The 13386-nt window shown below is 45.4% G+C and overlaps 1 protein-coding gene across 10 annotated transcripts in view; it reads right to left on the minus strand.

Annotated features, from left to right (window-relative positions):
* Positions 1–577: 577 nt before the first annotated feature.
* The window catches only part of FRMPD4 (FERM and PDZ domain containing 4), an 843299-nt gene continuing 830490 nt past the window's right edge, over positions 578–13386 (minus strand). For 9 of the 10 annotated variants that reach the window (XM_053891835.1, XM_053891836.1, XM_019417876.2 and 6 more), the window contains 3 exons: positions 7851–8915; positions 6162–7454; positions 578–4548 (listed from right to left, as the gene is read on the minus strand). In XM_053891835.1, coding sequence (XP_053747810.1) covers positions 3224–4548; positions 6162–7454; positions 7851–8915 — 3683 coding nt within the window. In that variant the 3' untranslated portion in view covers positions 578–3223. Of the gene's footprint in view, positions 4554–6161; positions 7455–7850; positions 8916–13386 lie in introns of all 10 variants that reach the window. The other variant, XM_053891841.1, reaches the window with a different exon arrangement.

The following is a 13386-nucleotide window of genomic DNA, read 5'->3' on the forward strand; positions in this document are numbered from 1 at the left end:
CGCCCTAAATCGTTGACCAGGACTGTCTTTGGGGGTTGGGTTTGAAGGAATTTCCCCCTTCTTCGTTACTTCTGTAATATTTACTCGATAACATTAAGAAATTATTGATTTTTAAAAGTGTGAAAATGGGGGCGCCTGGGTGGCTCAGTTGGTTAAGCGACCGACTCTTGATCTGGGCTCAGGTCGTGATCTTGCGGTTCGTGAGATAGAGCCCCGCGTCGGGCTCTCTCTCTCTCTTTCAAAATCCATACACGTTAAAAAACACAACACTGTGAAAGTGGCATTGCGGTTCTGTTGATAAGTTCTCGTCTATAGGAAGTTCTTACTAAACGAATTGGTGTGTGAGAAGTACATATTGATTCATTATGTGATTGTGTCTACTTTTGTATATGTTTCAAAGTTTTATCATAAAAGATTAATAAAAATGATAGGCGATACACTTGGAAAACCAGGGTGGGGACTAAACACAAAGGACCTCGAGTCCAAGGAAGTTGTATTCCCAAGTTCAGTGGCCTCGCAACTCGTGTCAGTGCCACCCTACCTGCGACAAGATTTTTGCATACATGCACCAGGCATATGCTTATTAATTGATTTATTTATTTAAAATGATGTACATATACCACCGTACTATTACGCCATTATAAAACATACACAAACATAAAAAATGCTAGATAAAAAGAAACACAAGGATCATTCTAACATGTTCTTCCTACACTCTAGTGGACCTGGACCCCACTTAGGAGCCCCATGTGTAGTGAACGGGCGGGGGGGCTTGAGGTTTTCTATGTACTAAGGAGGTTGTCTATAAGAAACAGAAACGTACTGGAGCACCCATAGGTCATGGGAGATGGTTTGGAAGGACCCAGAGCTGTTTTACTGAGGCCTCTCAAAGAACTAGGATGGACTGGGAAGCTGTTCTAACTGGATAGGATTTGAACGAGGATGGCTATTTCCTTGTACGCTTCTTTTATACACATGCAACGCACATACCACACCCTGCATATACAGGCAGGAGACGATATGCATATAAAGCAAACATCCCCCATACATTATCTCGGGCAATATACTTAACGTAATGACCATGATGATAAGATCTTAACAGGAAGTATATACCCTGCCAGGTATGCCCTCATTGCGGCAAAACCTTTACACACACGATTTTACTTCCAAGTCATGACAATCCTGTGGAAATCGATTTTCATTTCACTGTAAGCAAGTTGAGACTCAGAAAAAAATTGATCAACTTTCCCAAGATGAAAGGGATAGGAAATGGCAGAGTCCAAATTTAAATCAGGAAGTTTCTGACCCCAGGCCCCGCGTCCTTAACTATTACACCATATTGCCTCCGTCGGGAATTAACAATAGTGTCCAAACCATAAGATCGTTGTGATGATCGAGTAATATATGTGATATGTTTAGCACATTGTCTGACATACAACACACATCCTATTCATGTTAGTATTTTAGTACACAGAATATTTACCAAAAATTGCCACAGTAAACACCATTAATATTTATCAATATCAAACACCAATATTTATAATTATAAGAAAATAATGTTGTATTATTTAAACATTATTTATAATAACACACATCTAAACTCCTTTTGTTTTCTACCATCTATAAATATGTGTGACTTTTGTTACTGAGTCTCTATGGAACGACTGACAAGAGACTGTGATGCCTCCTGCCCGGTAGGCTACAGAAATGAAGTATTTGCACCTGCCATACTCCCGTCATATTTTAAGGAGCCATCTACATAAACAGGAGTATGTATAGCTTAAGCACTAAATGACCCATGAAGTACATATGTACATATCAATTTTCTTTGACAACTGCGTTTCGCATCCTTTTGCTTTGACCCAGAGATACATTTTTAGACAGAGGACAGTTCTGAAAACTCCTTTGCATTCCATCGGTTTTGCCTACAGTGGTCAAATTTACCACTTGTCTTTCCGCAACTCCCCCCCCCCCCCCGCCCCAGCTTTCATATTTCAATCTACCAATCCAAATTAGAACATTCGCTAAATGCTTTATTTATTCATCCTGGCTTCCATATTAGAGGAGCCATCTCTCCCTGATTTTCTGGAACACTCCAGATTTGAAACTGTCCCAGTGGTAGGCTGGAATTTCAAATTTGGTTGGAAGCATCGGCCCCTATAGAGGTGACGCACGAAGTTCTATGCCTTGACTCACATGACTGGATCTGCACTTACTATGATGATCACTGAATGTTGCTTTCTGTAATTTTGCAAATACTTCACTAAATGTTCTGTCGCTCTTAATGGAATTCTACGTCTCACGGTTGAGTTGGGGTGGGGAGGAAGATGATGTCTTTGGTTTATATATTTTGACATTTAATCAAAGGAGATCTCTCTTTTCATCAAACATTTTAATTTTGACATTATTCCTTTCATTTTACGTAATTAGATAATCTCTAACTCTAGACATTTTACCTAGGAACCTGCCCATCATTACTTCTGTTCTTTTGGGGAAATATTTTAATTATAGAAACATCATGAAGAGCATTTGTATTGACACAATAGAATCCGCCCCCACCCCATTTCTAGCCCAAATGGCATAAGCGAAAATTAAATTTCATGTAGGATTCTTGGAAGAAAGCATCAGATAACCAAACACTATGAGCAAAAAATTAATTTATTATATATATTCTCTAATAATTCATAATAGCTTCTCAGATTTTAAATGTCTTTCTGCTATTTCCAATGCTTAAAAATCATAATTTTAAAACATAAGTACTGATTTATATACATTGTGGTCTTTCTCTCTCCCTCTTTCTTTCTTTCTCTCTCTCTCTTTCTTTCTTTCTCTCTCTCTTTTTAACTTCTAAGTATGAATGATATGGTCTCCAAGTATCTGCTTGGAAGGAAAGGGGAGAGGATTCATTGTTCTGCTCTAACACGGTTTTGCTGAGAATTTAAAATTTCACATCATATACCTGGAGTTTCAACTATACGAAAAATAGCCAAATGTCATCACTTTCTTGTATATTTCTTTTACGTATATATATGTATAATATAAACAGAATACATCTGATTAGTACATTTCAACATTTCATCAATGTGACTTTTATCTCCTATTTTATATAAAATAACAAAATATACAGAGAGAAGAAAGGAGACATCTGTTCATCGTACACATAAAGTAAATAAAAGTTCATGTATGGCTTTGCAAAGGTAGATTATGATGTGACTTTCATATTTTATTTATTTAAAAGCATCTTGAGAGAACGTGTTAGTGTGCTTACGAGGGCGGCCATGGTGGTTGAATGTCGCGCCGAGAGTCCAACATTAGGATCCCCAGTGGTCTTTCCAGTGGCTGCCTCTGCAGCTTTCAGGAGACAAATGTAGTTTATGACCACTTCATTGATCTTCGCTACGATTTCCTGCCGCTGCGTTTCTGAGTTCACGACTTTAACTAATCGCATGCAAGCTTCCGTTAGGCAACAGAGCACTTGAAAGCTGGAGGTCATAGCTAGAAGCATCTCCTCTGGGCTTTTCTCGGCCATAGCCATTTTCCTACAGGCACTTCCCAACTGTCTGGACTCGATGGATAACAGTTGCTTGTACTGAGAAAGCGTAAGGTCATATGCCTCAGGGCGTGACTCCTCTCTCTTTCCCTTCGTTGCCCTGACGAGGCAGAGCAGCTCATTGGCATCATTTTGGGCTGCGAGGAACCCATCAGGCATTGCGTATGTGCTCTCTTTTAGGGCATTTATTCTTGCAATCCGGGCATCAAAGGCCAGGTTGCTGAAGTCCGCGTCGTCTGGGCCACTCAGCTCTTCCGCCCAGACCTTTAGCACTGAACCTCTGGTCAGCTCCCCTCCTTGCTTCTGAATGCCAACAGCCAGGGGCGGGCTGATTGGTTCTGGCATGGCTTGAGTCATCTGTGGTCGAAAGAGGCAAGAGACCCGGCGGGTGGCCTCTCCCTCCTCTTCATCCTCATCACCGTCTTCCTCCTGCCCTCGGTTCAGGAAGCAGTAGCTGAAAGGTCCCCGGCATCTCCAATTGCTGCCTTCCAGCTTGCGCAAGGGTAATGTCCTATACAGCTTTGAGTCTTTGTGAGCCACCGGGGACCTTCTGTGAACTTTTCCCTCAGAGCTAAAGAACATCGAGCTTTGGGAAAAACTTTTGGTGAGCTTCTTCCCCAGGGGGAGTTCTGCTCGCCTTTCTGAACTGGCCTCCTGTGCTTCTGTGATACCTGGACACTTTAAGCTGACCGCACCCTTGGTTCTCTCCTGGAAGGTCTCCAAACCTACAGATCCCGAGAGGATACTGCTGCTACGTCTCAGAGCCCTCTGGCTGGGGGGTGTTCCGAGGCTCCCCCCTCTCAGATCCAGTGGCCGCCAGTTCACAGCCTCTCCGTATGCCAGATTTGCTTGGGAGAAATCATTAGGGTCTTGATTTGGAATTGGCACCTTTGATTCCGAGTGAATGTTGGATGGTAGCAGGATGGGATCAGCTTCAGGATGTTGAGACCAAGCTGAAGGCATGCCTCCTCGTCTCTCCTTCCCAGGCTCTGTCAAAGCTACACTAGGGGTAGCAGAAAAACAGAGAGAATCATTAAGCATCTCATGGGTGGTCATTTTCACTGAACCTCTATGTGATGGCTGTCATTTCCCAAGGATGTATTCTAGAAGGGCTACAATTCGTCAGGATCACCCTCCTTTTCAAGGGCTGCCTCCTGAGCTCTCCTAAGATTTCCATTTCAGTACATTTCAAGAAATACTAGGAATCTGCTATTTCCGAAACGACTCATTTATTTGGAATTGTCTAGCCATCACAATCATTTTCAGAAACAATGGCATTTCATGACTTCCTTGTCCCCGGTATTTACCTGTCAGTGCTTAGACACATAATTAGAAAACACACATCCTAGACCTCCTAGACCTCCACTATTCCAACATATTTATGACATACAAGTTCATTTCAAGGGAGTTAGGTTAATCCTGGTATTAGTTACCTTCTTTTTTTTTTTTAAAGTGGTCTAATTTAATTAATGTGCACTAAATAAGGTCAACTTTTCAAGAGGACCCCAGGGGTTGGCCTGGTACGGGGTTTGAAGCAGAGACCCTGGGCGAGTTGCTCAACTTTTCTCAAAAAAGTGGTCACGTGAAGAACACATTCCCGTCTCACAGAATTTTTGTGAGAAGAGGTAAGTTTGGTGAAAGCTCTTTGTAAACCACAAAAGATTAAACAGTGTGCTTAAAGGCCATTCAAAGATGGGTTTCCCAAGGCAGGTGATGCCAGTGGCGGATGTCGTGAAAGCAGATAATCTTAAAAGGGGGGGGAATGGAAGCGAACCAACGTAAGATCTCACTACCACCTACTGACCTAATACGGAAGAGATATTACTGATATACTCTGATATTTGAGAGGATGAAAGAACATCTGTTTTTGCCACGTGATGGCTGGCCAAGTGGATCGGTGAGAGGACTATGTCCCCACCAAGTTACAGCATGGTGTAGACGGACACAGAAGGTGACTGTGTTCTTGTTTCTCCCTGTGCCTATATCTTACGATTTCGCAGAAAACAAGGCAACTCATCACGCGTACCCCGAAAGACTTCCTGACACCAAAGTGTGCCAGATACTTCAGAATATGTCTTTAAGAGTCTTACAGAGGAGGGAGGGATCTGTTAAGTATTGCTGAAAGGAAAACGGTCTTCCCAAGCCCCTTCCATCTCCCTGCAACCCCGCTCTATTATCCTTCCTTGCCTCTCAATAACGAAAGGGCAAAAGTAGAAATGTGAGGTGTTGAGAAGGAAATCAAACGTTTGTGACTCTACGTAATACTGTCTTGCAACTAGAGACACTGCTGAGCATCGAGCGCTGCTGAAAATCTACATTTAGGATTTAGAAAAAACATGATCGCTCCCTTCAGAGTTTGAAAGCAAGCACGGAGCAAGGTTCTAAAGAGCAAATGCCATTTCCACTGCTGTTCCAGACCTAGAAACTTCAGTATTGACTAAACACTGGGGGATCGATGAGGGACACTTAACCCGGCCATAGCTCTGCAACCTTTCAAAAACAATTCTAACTTTGACTTTTCGTCCAAACTTTATATTTTTCGGTTTGTTGTGAATCTGGTTTACAGGCTTCGGGCGTGCAGTGCAAAGCGCTAAATCCATCATTGCTGTACCTGTGGTTTCCTTAATCTTGGGGAGCCGATGACATCCATCTCTCAAAGTGCCAAACAGGGGTTCCGCATTAATAGCTGTGTGCAGAGCGGGCACTGTCATCCGCGGACACATCCCTTCTGCCTGTGGGTGCAATTCCTTGAAGGTGGCGCCATGGTTGGGAAGCCCAGCGGCTCTCTCCTCCGCAGGAACATAACCCATGCCTTTCCCCGCAGTCTCGGGAATCAGGTGCTTCCCCATGGAGGGGCAGAGGGGGGACTCCACAGGTGTGGGACAGGTGCTGCTGCTACTGCCTGTGCCACAGCCTGCGTCCACCGAAGAGCCTTGAGAGCTCTGTAGAGAAAAATGGCACTCGCTTGGTAACGATGACATCCGCTTGGCCAGGTGGTAGTCACAAAGGCGGGCCACGCTCTCCTCCGCCTCAGGAAGCTTGGAAGGATGGTCACAGGTAGACGGGTCAGTATCCCCTGGGTCGTCTAAGTCTTTGGCTGAAGATACACAGGTCACGTCCGTTAAGAAGTGGTCCCGCTGGCCAAGTCCTGAAACCTCACCGGCTTCTCCGTCAGGAGCCCCTTCCTCCTTCTCTTCCGCCTCCCTCGTCCCCAGACCGGAAGCTCTTGGAAATGTTATCCCGGCTGCCGCTTCCAATCCACTTTTCTCAGCCACTGCCCCCTCGGTGGCCACGTACCATCTTTGGCTGTCCTTGCGAAAGGCAGTTCTTTCCAGGTTAAAAGTGCTTAGGTGTTGTTGACTGTCCCTTGAAGACACAGTACCAAATTTACCTTTGGCGTCCTCCTCTGCCTCAGCTGTTTTGGTCCCCTGCTGTTTCTTCCCTGGCATGTTCCCACTAGGGGGTGCCTTCCCCTCCCCGTCGGCCAGCTTGCTTTTCCTTTTGCTGGTGCACGAGTACACCACCGACCCCATGTGCAGTTTGCTGAAATAGTCAGTGACCGACTTGGTCTCCATGGTTTCGGGCTCCATCTCCATGGGGTCTGGGTGAAGTATCTGCTTGGAAGGCACAACTTTGGGCGGGAGGTCGGTCACCGGACGGGCGGCCAGGGCGTGCGAGGACTTGGGAGGCAAGCCCCCAGCGGGGGTTTTGGAGGTGGGGAACTCTGTCTGCTCTTCTGCAAGGGGGTGGTAGCCTTCGTGAGCGGCCAAGAACATGCGGGAGAGGCTTTCTGACTGCTTCTGCGCTGTGGCCAGTTCAGAGCTCTCAGTCATTTCGGAAGAGTTAGTCTCATTGCCCGAGTCTGACGAAGACTCGGGACTATAAGCCCGCAAGATGGCTACACCTGCATGCCGTGAAAAACAAGAACCGATTAATGGAGGCGTCAGAAGCACTAGGAGACACGTAAGAAAATGGGACTCGTTATTATTAAAAAAACAAAACAAAACACCAGAAACCAAAAACCAAAAACCAAAAACCAAGTTTCTCCCTTTTCAGTAAGGACTTTGAGTTTATTGCACAATTGTTCCACAAATGGGGGGGGGGGGATGTGCTACATATTAAAAAAAAGTAACAAAGGAAACCACATACATGAAAACCCCACGATGGTAGTTTCTGCCCACTTATGAAATGGGACATGTGTGAAATGGACAACAGCACATAACAGGACTCCAAGGGTAAATGGCTTGAGAGGATGAAATGCAGGGTTATCAGTGAATAAATGTAACAATCGTGAAAGAACCTGAATTGTCACTGGTCTGCTGTTCCTCTGACACGGACAGAGCTTCTAGAGCTTCGAGCGTGGAAACCACGGTGTTACCCAGGCCCTTCTCACACTTCCCCTCGGCGCTGGTGGGCACAGCGTCAATGAGGGACACAGGGATCTCGTCATTTTGCAGACTCCTGCCTGGCTCCTTGTCCTCGAGGAAGGAGGCGGCCTGGCTCTGAGAGTCCTCCTCGTCTGAACTATCTCTGAAGCCAGGTGGGGGCGCGGCGATGGCCATGTTCAAGGAACGCAACAGGAAGTCATCCTCGTTGTCATCCCCTTCTGGAGGGGGCAGGGACGTGAGGTCAATGATGTCATCACTGGACCCAGACAGGTTGAGGATGGCCGGCTGGCTCATCGCTCCTACCACGAGGTCCTCCTCACAGCTCACCTCGTCCTCATCCTCCGCGTCATCGGTGTTCTCGGCGTAACAGATGTCGTGCAGGAGGGGTTCCTCTATCCCCTCGGCGGCCTCAAAGTGTTTCACGTCACCTATGTTTGCATAAACAGAATTTGCCACAAACTGGATGCTCTCCGCATCCGGGGCGAGATCCAGGCCCTTCATATCGTTGGCACCGCTGATGTAAAGATTCCTTTGCTTCTCCAGCAGTTCTGGGCTCTCCTCCAATAGTCTTTCGTAGCCAAGAGTCGGGGGATTCCTACCGTCATCCAAGGCAAGATCTCCGAAAATAAAGGACACTTTAGCTCCTCTCGGAGACTCCTGTGCTTTCTTCAGAGCGTCTGGTCCCGAGAGGGTCAACAGGGACCGCTGAGTGAGACTTCTGTAGTCTGCCTCACACGGAGCATCTCCCGGCTGGGTCAGTGGCTGGTTGAGTTCATCTGGGTTATAGGTGTTGTCTAGATACAGGTGCCGGTGGTCTTTGGGACACAAGGCACCATCCGTAATATCAACCGTTTTCTGTTTTGAATCTATATATGTTATCTGGGCTTCTTGTTCCCCTTCGCCAATAAAGGTGGTCATCTGGGGTATACAGTTCCAATCTGGGCCAAGGAGGTTATGCTTTCCTTTATTTTCAGTTCCTAAAGAGAAAGAATCAGGCAAAGACACGTTACTGTGAGACCTGATTTCTTAATTTAATGGCTTGTAGCATCACTTTTGTAAATACCGTTATTCAGCTTCCCAGATATGGTACCCGTCAACTTAGGCGTCAGGTGTAAGGATTTCTTGGTCATGAGAACCGACATTACCAAAATTGATCGTGCATGAGACACAACCGCTATTCGATCAAACAGAATACCATCCGAGAATAGGGAGCTACAGCTTAATCCCACGTGACTCTCGGTTCTATTATTAGAAGACCTCATTTATGTCTGTGAATGGGAACATATAACATGCCTTTAAAAATCCATAAAGGCGATAGTCTAATAGGCTGTTATTCCAGAAAACAGATTCTCCTTTTCGTTGTAAAGTGAGATCTAATGTTGCCCACTTCGTAGAGGAAGATGTTGGGCTTTTTCCTTATCGAGTTAAGAGAAAGTCAAGGAGCCTGAGACTTCTGCCACACATTTTAGGAAATACTGTAATGATGATGTAATAATGTTATAATAAAAATGATCTAATATACACATAAAAATATAATGTAGTCATATTGTAATGATAGCATAAAACCTCTATCTTGAGACTTTTTATATCCTAGCGGGTGTTAATATATTCACGTATAAACGTCAGCATGGATGCCTGTATGTGTGGGCGCATGCATGCATGTACGATGCGTAAGTTGGGACGCCACAGGTAATGCACTCCTTTCTATTTTTTTTAAGGAGATTTTTTTAAATGTTTATTTCTTTACTTTGAGAGAGACAGAGAGCTCGAGCAGCGGAGGGGCTGAGAGAGAGGGAGACAGAGAATCCCAAGCAAGCTCCGTGCTGCTAGTGCATAGCCCAACGCGGGGCTCAATCTCATGAACCATGACATCACGACCTGCTCTGAAACCAAGAGTAGGCTGCTTAACCGACTGAGCCACCCAGGCACCCTGCCTCTCTGCTATTTGTAAACATAGTTAATAGTTTGGCTGATTTCAATTTTTATTTGGAACATGAGAACTCCCGAAGATTTGTTGGATGTTCCCGTGAATGAAAATTGCAAAACCCTAATTTAAAAAGCATGGTTTTGTTTGTTCCTCAGGGGTCTCCCAATAGGGAATTTTGATGTGGAGAGTTTGCTCTGAAATTTAATAAGGAAATTTAATGAGGAAGTGTTAGGGCCACATAATCTCCCATTAGTACCCTCAAATCGCCCCCTGGCCCAAGTTTGGATGATACTGACATCGAATGTACAAGGCATATGGGGAAAAAAATCAGTTTTACTGGAGACGTTTTCACTCCCTTCGCCCCCCAGTTATACACAATAAACTCAATGCTGAATGTTGTTCCAAGTCATTTGCTAAACGCATTTATTTTCATGAATAGCAAGAAAGATATACTTTCGAAGGCACTGAGCTACACAAGAGCCCTATTTACATGTTACCTTATAATCAATATTCCTATGGGGGTTCGGCATTGTTTTATGAACGATTTCGATTAGGACTGTGTGCAGGGGGTGTATGTGTGTGTGGACGCACACGCTCGTGTATGTCGGGAAGGTAAATTGCTGGGAGAGGGATAGTAGTTTAGCGAAGCTGTGACAGGGCTCTAGGTTTAAACTTGTGGTTGGCAAAATTTGCCTGTAAAGGGGGGGCTAGGTAGTAGACGTTTCAGGTTTTGTGGGCCAAGTGCTCAGTTGAGCAACCACTCAACTCTGCCATGGGAACGCGAATGTAGCCATAGATGACGCATAAACAAATGCATGGAGTAGGTTGAATGGTGGCCTCTTCAAAGATATATCCACTCTGTGAGTATGACCTTCTTGGAAAAAAGAGCCTTTGCAAGTGTAATTCAATTATGGACCTTGAGAGGAGTTCATCCGGATTATCCGTGTGGGCCCTAAATCCAATGACAAGTGTCCCTATAGGAGAAAAGCAGAGGGAGATTTGGGCCCCACGGAAAAGCAGGGAAGGCCATGTAAAGATGGAAGAGGCAAGAAAAGGTTCTCCCCTTGGGACTTTGGAGGGGTATGGCTCTGCCACTGCCGAGGTTTTGAATCAGTAGCCACCCAAACTGTGACAGAATGAGTTCCTGTTATGTTAAGCCCCAGGGTTTGTGCCGATCTGTCACGGCAGCCCTAGGAAACAAATACAATGTGCATGGCGAGTACCAATAAAACTTTATTTATAAGAACAAGACTTGATCCATGAGCCATCGTTTGCCAGCTTCTGCTTTAGTATAACATGAAAGCTGAATAGGTCAGCAGGCTAAAACAAGTTAATAGATACTTAGACCCTCCTAATGCACAGGGGTGCATAGATATGTGGGTTCAGGGACTTTGAAAGTAATCCAAGTAATCAAAGATTAATTTTCAAGATGGGGAAGAAACGCAGGCTTACTGTTCCTTGTTAGAGATCTTGACTAAGGTCTGATCAATTTGAGACAAGAAGAAAATACTCAATCTTGGCTTCCTTCTAGAAGGGCATAGGGACTTGGCTTTTGGGATGATTTTAGAGACACAGAAAGATGTGGGTTAGGAACTGGGGTCTATACCAGGGCCTGGTTTTCCATAAAGCAGGGGCGGGGCGGTGCGGACCAGGCATGAACTGGTCTAAACAGACTTCACGCTCTATACTTCTTGGGTCTCAGGGGGAGTTTCTGAAGAGGAGAGTGAATTTGCCACCATCAGAGGATGCGAATCCCCTAGCTATTTGGGGCACACGCCCTCACCCTCATTCTCAGTGTAGAGAATGGGGAGAGATTGCTGAAAGGTTGAAGTTCCATTCCTTCCCCATGGGGATAAGCTTTTGCCCCTCAAAATTTGATGAAACATTACATTGTGAGCCACTATAAACTGGACAGAACAGGAGCCCTTGTTCCTGTGACTGCTTTTGAAATGGTGGATTTCGTTTTCTTCATGCACCTGGACAATCTTAAGAGTCCATGAGGAAAAGTTTTGATTTTCAAGATAAACTCGCAGATTTGAAAATAGAAAGCCGAAAACCGGTTTTCCGAACAAAAGGATGGCGTTACCCCACTGAACTGATCTTCGCAATTTCCCAGGCCAGCGGTGAATTGTCCACAATCTCCTAGCTCAGTGAAAACGCGTGATCCCACAAATGTTCACCACCAACGCCAGCGCCCTCTCGCCACCACCTTTTGGTTCCTTCCCCGTCACTTTCACGCTCAAGTATTTCCACTCCTGCTTCCCTGCCAGTTGTTGACAGAAGTACTGGGCATCCTTCTGGGTGTGGTGCGGAACTTTCTTCCTAACCCTTTCCTTGCAAGCTAGGTTCCCAATTCCGATGTTACAACTGAGAAAACCCAGACATAGAGAAATAAAATAAAAGAAATAAATGAACAAAGAAACAGACAAACAAGCAAATAAATGACACTCCTAGGTGGGGCTGGATCACATCTGGTTATAATTCGAAGTTGCCTTCTGGCATGCTTTGTCTACCTCTCTCTGTTTCTCTCAGGTTTCCCTTTTCCTATGAGTGTTTCCACCTGACCAGCCATCATCACAAACTGGGCACAAATCTGTTGGGTTGCGTGTGTCTATCAATAACCTGCAATCTATTTACGGAATAATCATTTATGTTTTCTGCTAAGGCTACAGGTGAGAGGATTTTCCTTCCCCCCTCTCTCTTTCAGAAACAGTGGCAATGGAATTTGTTCTTAAGAATTTCCCTTTCTTTTAAAAGAAACCCTGGTTATAATTTTTTTAATGTTTATTTTTGAGAGAGAGAGAGCACAAGTGGAGGAGGGGCAGAGGGAGGGTGGGCGGACAGAGGGATCCGAAGCGGGCTTCATGATGACAGCAGCGAGTCCGATGTGGGGCTCGAGCTCACGAACTGCAAGATCGTGACCTGAGCCGAAGTCGGGCGCTCAACCGACTGAGCCACCCTGGCGCCCCATAATTCTAAGTTTGTCATGGGTCAGCAGCTCTGGTTTGAATGCTAGTGTCTGTCCATCAGCCACATTTACTGGGTGTCCACTATAGATGTAGGAAAATAATCAGACACTAAAGAAAAAAAAATCTAAAACAAATGAAAACCACCCACCCTCAAAGCAACCCTTAACACTCCAGCCCTCCTTGTCCTCACTCGTGAGCTATCTCATCCTGTCAAGTGGCTGAACTTGTCTGAGGCCTTTGCCATCTTCCTGCTCCCCCTACAGAGCTAAGGTGGCTGCTGGGGTCCCATCTACAGGCCCAAGTCCAAGTGCTGGGTGATATCCAAGTCCTGTTGGTAGAGCTCCCAGGATCCCGGATGTAAGTCTGATGTAGGAGGAGGTGCCCAGACACTGAGGCCTAGGGCCCCTTAAGGAGGGACAAGCCCTAATGGTGGGGGCTCGTAACTCCTGCTGGGCATCCTGCCATTAGTTCTCTGCATCCTGACTTCTGTAAGAGCGAGGCAGTGAAAACTCAGTCATAAAGACAGATGTTTACTCCCTTCAGAATAAGAAA

The sequence above is a fragment of the Panthera pardus genome, unplaced genomic scaffold (assembly GCF_024362965.1).
Source record: "Panthera pardus isolate Hobbes unplaced genomic scaffold, ASM2436296v1 HiC_scaffold_27, whole genome shotgun sequence".
In the NCBI taxonomy this organism is placed as follows: Eukaryota; Metazoa; Chordata; class Mammalia; order Carnivora; family Felidae; genus Panthera; species Panthera pardus.